The sequence below is a fragment of the Tetrao urogallus genome (assembly GCF_951394365.1).
Source record: "Tetrao urogallus genome assembly, chromosome: 34".
In the NCBI taxonomy this organism is placed as follows: domain Eukaryota; kingdom Metazoa; phylum Chordata; class Aves; order Galliformes; family Phasianidae; genus Tetrao; species Tetrao urogallus.
In genome coordinates, this window is record NC_136847.1 from 223159 (window position 1) to 231680 (window position 8522).

Below are 8522 nucleotides of genomic sequence, written 5' to 3' on the forward strand. Positions count from 1 at the left end.
TCATCCTTCCTAGCCCTGCTGCACAGAGCAGCTGTGTGACACCAAACCTTGTTTGCCTCCAATAAAACTACAAAAAGCTGAGCTTGTTCTCCAAGTTTCAGGAGGTGGTGGGAGCAGAAGGCAGCGCAAACCCACATGGTGCACAAGCAGCTCATCCCCACAGCACAGAGATATCAGAGTGCTCTCCTGTGCATGCTTGCCTTGCAAGTGATCCCTTTTGAGCTTGAAGGTTTTTGATTTGACCTTGGCAAGGTATGTCTGAGATCTCCCACAGCAGATCCTTCATATTTGCTGTGCTCTGGTAAAGCTGCTCTGCTTGGAATGCAGTTGGCAGGAAGTGGAGTTGATTTTGGTGAGCTAGTGAAGCCAGCAGGAGCTTGCCCATGTCTTCAGGTGAGGTTCTCTGAATGCTTCGTGACCCCCCAGCAAGCTGCAAGGAGATGATGATTGCTGCACCGAGGTGTGCTGCTTCCTCCATCCCAGGAAGCAGGGCCTGGTCTGGTACAAGAGAGGTACAGCAGGGCCACAGAGGACGGGCCAACGCACAGCTCCAAGGGAAAATGTGTGGGGAGGGAGCAGGCAGCTTCAAGGCATTGGGATCCCCAGGAACAGGAGACAACGGCTCAGCCAAGAGTTAGGGTGATTTACTTTTCAACTGCATCCAATAATTGCTTTCATGTGGTATCAGGCATGTGTCTCCCCTTCCCTTTTACGTTTCCCCAAACAGCATTTTCACTTTTTTTGTTTTCGTCTTACATTTCTATTCTGAGAAATATTGTGCAGGTTTTCCCTGAAATGAAAATACAAAACGATTTTCCACTTTCACTCCCTGAAACATTTTTTTAACTGCAGATTCTGCCTAATATTGTGTCACATGTCACATTTATTTCCATTTAGTTAAGCTAAGTTTCCGTTATTTCCTCTCCTCCTGCTTCCCTGCTTTCCCTCTGCTCTGGGGAAAGTCCTTCTGTTGCAGACGTGAGTCCCTGCAGAGGTGTGACTGCAGTGACCCGTCTAGAGGAACAGGAGCATTTCAGGTGCCACAGCGGTTTGTTTTCCCTGTGGTGGTGGAATGGTGGGCATGGAGGAGGGGGACTTCCATTCTCAGGGTGGATGTTCACTTGGGAGGCTTTGTCTTGATGAATTCTACCAATAGCTGCATCCACCCCACAGAAAGCTGTGCCCTCCGTGTCATAGGTCACCTCTGCACCCATGGAATCAACACAGGCACAGACAGAGCTCCCAAGGGAACAACCAGCCCCCCAGGTGCCCATGTGCAAGGCTGTTAGGTGTTACTGGTTTTTCGCATTGGCATCCAAAGCTGGAGGCCCTGTGTGCTGCAGCATCATCAGCATCAGCATGAGTGAGAGGTGGTGGGAACGGTCCTGTGACGGGTGTGCTGTGTGTGATGGATGGCTGTGGTGTTGCTGGTGATACTGGTACTGGTGGGCTGGATGGAATGGAGCTTACAGTTCTGCTCACAGGAGCAGAAGTACTCTCTGGCTTGTTTAGGGGACTAAATATCAGTCAGTGGGCAAAATATGGTGTGAGGGCGATCATTTTGCTTCTCAAACTTCCTACTGCTGCTGTTATCTACAGTGACAATGTCTCACATTGTTTGAGTGAGGAAATGCAAAACTGTGCAGTCAGAACTCATGCCCCTAGAAGAACATTTAGAATGCAGGGCAGAGGGCCAGACAGGGCACTGCATCAGTATCAGTGCCACCAAAAAAGGATGGAGAGTCTCAGCAATTGGGAGCCCCTGGCTGGCGAGCACTGAGGCTCCCATTTGCTACCTGGCTGAAGGGGCAGCGTTGTGATCAAGGCTTTGGGTATTCTGATCTTGTGAAGGCTTTTGGGAAACTGGGTATGTAGGCTCCTGATGGACTCAGACTGAGCATGCGGGGCACACGTGTGCTGGGGAGCAAGCTCTCTGGAATGAGTTCCAAGTCTTTAAACTAGGTCCAAAGAGGCAAGAGAGGGGAATTCAGTGTGGCAGAGAAGGGCTGAGGGATGTTGTCACTGTTGGAGATTGCAGGGAAAAACCTCTGAGCTGTCCCGTAGGATCATACAGGGACTCCTCAGAGAAGGTCATGTTGCCAATACCCCATCCAAAATCTTCTTGAACCCTCTAGGGTTAACTGCACCTGCTGCTTCCCTGAAGTGCCTGTAGACCAGTGTGCATAGCATGGGAAATGAACAGGATGAGCTGGAGATCTGTGTGCACACCTTAGAAGTGATTCTGCACAAGCTGGCAGCTCAGCACTTGCCTCCAATGGTAGTGCTGTTTTGCCTGAGACGCTGTGAGAATCCTTCTTTGTTTGTTGTTTTTTTTTTTTTTTTTTTTTTTTTGGCTCAGAGCTTGCTTCCTGAGGTATTTCTTGTGATAAGACTGACTTGTCTAGAAGATGAGTGATGGGTGTTGTTGTATGGCAGTCAACATCACTGTGTGGACAATTTTAGCTGTTTGCCTTCAGAAGATAGTGCTCAGGACTGTTTATTGGCGGAAGACCTAGCGTGTGAGCAAATAACTCCTGTTTGCTATGGGAGACTGGGGGACGATGCCATTGCATCCTGTGAAGGCAAGGTACAAGTTGGTGCCTCCCTGCTCCCTCTTATCTGCTGGCAAGGCCAGGAAGATAGGAACAAAGGAATTTGCTGCTAAGATCCCAGAGCCAGAAGCTGACACTCCAAGGAGAGCTGACTCAACCACTTTGGATTGAAGCTGTCACTCCAAAGACACCTGACTCGACCACTCTGAAAGCACTGAAAAGGGGCCATCATTCTCGTCGTGGTCATCGTCAATAGAACAACTCTGCCTGATGACCCACCACTACTGAAGAGCAAAGACTGAACTACGAACCTCGCTGGATCCATGGTGCTGACTGTCTCCCTCTTGCTTCCTATAAAGACTCCTTGCTTCTTCTTTCCCATCTTTCCTATCGCCCTCCTTCCCTTCCCCATCACCCTAAATCGTAATAGTGTCCATCCTCCCCTTCCCCATCTCCCTAATTAAGATTTGTAATAAACTGGTCGGACCAACATTTGAACCGTTGTTTCTTAATCTCATGCCGGGTATAAAGATAATAAAAGAACCTCCTCTCCCTCCAATAAATTGGAGCAAGACAGACGCCCAGCTGGACTCTGTGATCAGTCCATGCTGTTGTATCACAAGGAACAACTAGTGAGACTGCAGAACCATCAGAGTAAGGCAATGCCAGGTGAGTGCCAGTGCAGGAGTCGAGGTGAGTGTCTGCAGCCTGCAGGGAAAAGGAGGTGCACGTAGGACTGCGTGGAACAGCCTCTGGTGGAGATGGCCAACAGCACTGGTAAGGCTGGAGGGATCTGACAGAAAACCAAGGTCTTTATCCTCTAGGATGTGGCAGTTGTGTCTGCTGCTGAGTCTCAGGGGGGCACACGTTGTCCTCGTGCCACGGGGGCCTCCTTGCCTCCTTACAGCCCCGTAGGGAGGCCAGTAGGTGTGCTATCATTCTCTCTCACAGAACACTCCACACCCACATCCCACTGACCGTGTGAGAGCCTTGGGCCATCAGGGAGGGACAGGACCACCCTTCCCAGAGGCTGCAGCTATGGCCCTACCCTTCTGTTGCATCAGCCATGTCAAGGGCTTGCCTCACTCTCAAAGCACCTGCACAGGGCCTTTGCCTGCCGGGAATCACGGACCTCCAATTATCTGCTCTAACATGGATGTGGGGAGGCTTTGTTGGTAATGGCTCCACAGGGACCAATTAATACTCCAACACTCTCCAACATTTCTGGACAGCATTTTGACTGCACCTTCATAATTTGGTTGCAGCCGTCTTCTCTCAGTACCTGAAGTTCATGGACACCACATTCGCTGTGGGGCTCACTGCAGTGCAGAAAGATCTAACAAGGCATTTCCCACAAGTCTTCAAGACTTGAACTGTTCATGAGGGAGGTCTCAGTGTTGCAGACAAAGTTTTCCAGGAGCACTGTCCAAAAAAGGAGTTGTCATATTTAAGGATATTTTTTATTACAGCAGACACAGAGATGCCAGCAAGTGCAGCACAACCCCTGTGACACAGATGGCAGCTCCGTCAGGGAGAGGAAGGTACAGCCAGCATGGGGATAGCATTGTGGGGATGCAAGAGGGAAATGTAGTCAGTGAGAGCTGATAAGGGGATAGTGACTGCACCAGACAAGGTGGGAATTAATGTAGATGGAGGAGAAAGAAGCCTGTGGAAGAGGAGGGAAGCTTGTGGCCAAGTGTGTGGTCCGTACTTGTTTGACTGGGTGTGTGGGAGGCATGGGAGGGAGCTGACTCCCTCCAGGACCCAGGACTACAACCTGAGGATATGATGCCTCAACTGATTCATCTGGATCCCATCCCTATGGAAGTGTAAAGGGCTGTCCAGCAGAGCCAGGGAGCTGCAGGGAGATGTGTGGAGGGAAGGAAAGAGCCCCCCCCCCCCCAGCAGCACAGGGGCCTTCAACTGCTAGAGGTGCTGCACGGGGCTGGGGGCTCACAGCTGCACTGTATGCATGGGACCTAGCAGAGGGGACTTTTCAAGAAGGAGGACCAAACATGGGAAATCCTGCCCTGTGTTCATTTTCCTAACCTTAAGGTAGGGATGACTGGAGAAATGGGAGAGGAGCTATCTATATTGAGACATCACTGAGACTACTGTACTGTAGCTTTGGAAATGAGTTGCTTTGTGAGCAGCATCCTCATGTTCCATCAGCCTTTCCTCACTCAGTGGACAGAACAAGCATCAGCTTTGTTGATCCCATTCAGGCTTTCTGATATGTCTGTTTATACTGCAAAGATAAGCATGCACACAGATACTGCCCTGCATACAGGCAGTTTCCTGACAGGCAAAGATGGGTGCACTGACTTCAGCGTAGTGAGTGTGAGAGCAGAAAGGAAAAGAAGGAAAAGACATGAGACATGGAAACAGCTGGCAGGGAAGACAGTCTCCAGGCAGCTGGGTTGTGATCAGGGAATGAGAGGAAAGGAAAAACAGAAATGTTGTTGGAAGGACGATCACAGAATCACAGAATCACAGAATGGCCAGGGTTGGAAGGGACCTCAAGGATCATGAATCTCCAACCCCCTGCCACATGCAGGGCCACCAATATCCCCATTTAATACCAGACCAGGCTGCCCAGGACCCCATCCAATCTGGCCTTGAACACCTCCAGGGACGGGGAATCCACAGCCTCTCTGGGCAACTTGTTCCAGCACCTCACCACTCTCTCTGTAAAGAACTTCCCCCTGACATCCAACCTAAATCTCCCCTCCCTCAACTTAAAACCACTTTCCCTTGTCCTGCAGTTATCAATCCTTTCAAAGACTTGATTCCCCTCCTGTTTATGGGCTCCCATTAGGTACACATTCCTCATACTGTAGATGACAGGGTTAAGCATCAGGGTCAGAACCGTGTAAAACAGGGCAAGGTATTTGTCAGTGTCTGCGGAGCGGTGTTTGAAGTACAGGACCGTGGCTGAGCCATAAAAGAGTGTCAGCACCGTGAGGTGTGAGGTGCAGGTGGAAAAGGCTTTGTGTCTGCCCGGAGCAGAGTGCATCTTCAGAAACATCCTGATAATTCTAACGTAGGAAGCGACGATGATGGAAAAGGGAAGGACGGCAAATAGCAGGATGACAGCATGCAGGGTCACACGGCTCCAGAAAGTATCTGCACAGGCCAGCTCCAACAGAGGGGGGACGTCACAGGAAAAATGATGGAGATGATGGGATGCACAGAAGGGCAGGGAGAACACTTGATAGGTCTGGCCCACTTGTATTGGTGTGGCAGCCATCCATGAGCCAACCACCAGCTGACGCAGAACCCCCCATTCATCACCAGGCTGTTGCGCAGGGGGTCACAAATGGCCACATAGCGGTCGTAGGCCATGGTGGCCAGCAGTAGGCACTCAGTGCTTCCGAGCAAAACCAGGAAATACAGCTGGGCAGCACAGCCAAAGAAGGAGATCCAGACATCTGCCATCAGGAAACACACCAGCATTTTGGGGAGAGTGGCCGATGCGTAGCTGATCTCCAAGAAGGACAAGTTTCTCAGGAAGAAATGCACGGGGCTGTGGAGGCTCAACTCCGCCACTGTAACCAGCACAATCAGGCCGTTCCAAATGACAACTGTGACATAAACAAGCAGGAAGATGGTGAAGCACACGCCTGGCAGCCCAGGGTGATCAGTAAACCCCAAAAGAAATGCAGGTCTAGCGGTGTGATTCTTCAGGATATTTCTCTGGGGCATCTTCTCTGCATGTCATGGTTCTATGTTTTATTTTGTTTTGGGGTTTCAGTATTCCACATCAAAACATCATGTAGTGTACGGAGCATTAAATTGTCACTGCCCCAATTCCAGGTACCTATCCCTGTGCATTACAGAAGTCACGGGATCTGGCCCTTCCGGGTGGGGGGGCACTCTCTTACTGCCTTGCAGTGGGTGCTGGAGTGTGCTTTCCTAGCCGTTCCAAGCTTTTCAGGTTTGACTCGGTCCCGGGAACTCTCTCTCTCATCTTGTCTGATTTATTAATCTCAATTTCAATTAAATTGTATATACTGTGTTATCTTGTATTCCGATATTATAGTAAAATAAGTTTTCCTCCATAGATTGTTGCCGCTGTTCTTTTCCTCCCTTCCTTCCTTCCCATTTTTGTGGGACTGGGGTGGGGGGGGAGGGCAGAGGCCTGTTGCCTCTGTCACGGACATAGATTTATCTAATCAACTCCATGACAGATTTTTGGTGCTCAACGTGGGGCTCGCTGCTTTTTAGCTTTTAGAACAAATCTATTTTTCTCTCTGCTCTTAGAGAGCTTCATTAAGGAGCATTATCAGTAGTTCAGGTTTCTGTGCTGGAAAACCTGACCTTGAAAGATTAGGCGTACTGCCAGTATTCTGGGATATTTGTAAACTTTGAGCACTACTTAGTCTGGGTAGTGCCTTTTTCTCTTTTTTTTTTCCTCCTCTTGTTAGCTTCAATTCATTAACCCCTTTTTAGCAGGCACCAGCGATGAACCCACTTGTTATCGTGGGGGTGCTGGGTAAAGGATTTAAAGCAATGGTGTTACTCACAACCTACTGGCCAATAATCCACCTCACACTTATGTGTTGTGGAATTGCAGTCATATATAACTACCTAATGGCACTGATGGAGACACCTCTATTTTACCTATATGCAATGTGGTACAATTTGAATTTTGACATCTACATCCCAGAAGGAATGGTTAATTTCACAAACAACTATATCCCAAACAGAATAGCTAATTTTACAAACAACACAATGTTCAGACCAGTCTCCGGGTTTTCTTCTTGGTTTGTCAAACGTTTTTTGAATCTTGAATTAATACTCATGTTGGTGAGCGTGTCATCAATACTCATGTTGGTGTGCATCATTAATTTTCCTGAATGTACTCCAACGCATTCGTAATAAGGAGTCTCCTCCAAAACTAGAGAATGATGACTGGCAGGGAATATGGAGAGGTTTAGGAAAGGTCTTAGAAGCATGGGGACCCGCAGTGTCATGGGATTTTACTCTTGAACACTTGTGGTATCCCAAGAAACTAAGCCAGTATTTGAGTCAGGGACAATGCGGTTTACATAAATCTAAGGAGGTACAACTTATTTGGGGTTTGGCTTGTGCTTACCGTGCCCTATATAATACCATTCTGGAGAGAAAGAGTTTCCGAGCTGAGGTTCAAGCCAAAGGGGAAAATCCCCAAGTCAACTCTAATCAACTAAAAGGAGACACCAGTAACAATACCAGTTGCTCCTGTGGAGGGCAAGAAATGGAAACGAGTGTCTTCACGTCTTGAATGAAAAAGAGAAGAAGAGGAGGAGGCGGAGGTGGAGGAAGATCCAGGCGAGGGGCCCTCCTCAGAACCACCACCATTGCGAAAGGCAAAAGAGAAAACTAAGAGACATGCAGAAGAGAGTGATGAAGAGGAAATCTCTATTACTACTTGCCGGCCTCTAAAGATGACTGAAATCCAAGGTTCAAGAAAGGAGTTTACACGGCACCCGAATGAAACTCTTGTTTCCTTGTTGGTTTGCTGTTGGGACAGTGGGGCCAATAGCTTGTCTCTAGATGGTAATGAATCTCGCCAACTAGGTGCCATTGCCAGTGATCCAGCTATTGATAGAGGAATTAGTCAATGTTCGGATGAGGCTACCACCCTCTGGGAATGAGTGTTAATAGCCGTGAAGGAAAAGTGTCCCTTCAAAAGAGGCTTGAAGATTGCGATGAAAAAATGGGATACAGTGGAAAAGGTATCCAGTATTTGAGGGAAATAGGCGTGGTGGAAATGTTGTATGACCTTAACTTTGTTCCTAACCACCCACGCCAAGACCGCGACCCTGAAAAAGTGAGGACGACGCCTGAGGTATGGCAGAAACTCGTGACAACAGCGCCGGACAAATATGCCGCTACACTAATGTCAGCGTGTGACAGATACACCAAACAACAGAGAACACCCTTAGCTTATGAAGCTCCAAAACCATGAACAGTTGCTACCCCCAA

General features: G+C 48.8%; 1 protein-coding gene across 1 annotated transcript; it reads right to left on the reverse strand.

Annotated features, from left to right (window-relative positions):
- Positions 1-3181: 3181 nt before the first annotated feature.
- LOC306956623 (olfactory receptor 10AG1-like) lies at positions 3182-6257 on the reverse strand (the record flags this gene model as incomplete). The annotated part of the gene is given in 3 exon segments (XM_079547892.1): positions 3182-3260; positions 5375-5822; positions 5825-6257. Coding segments are annotated over 3 exon segments (960 nt in total).
- Between the last annotated feature and the right edge of the window lie 2265 nt (positions 6258-8522).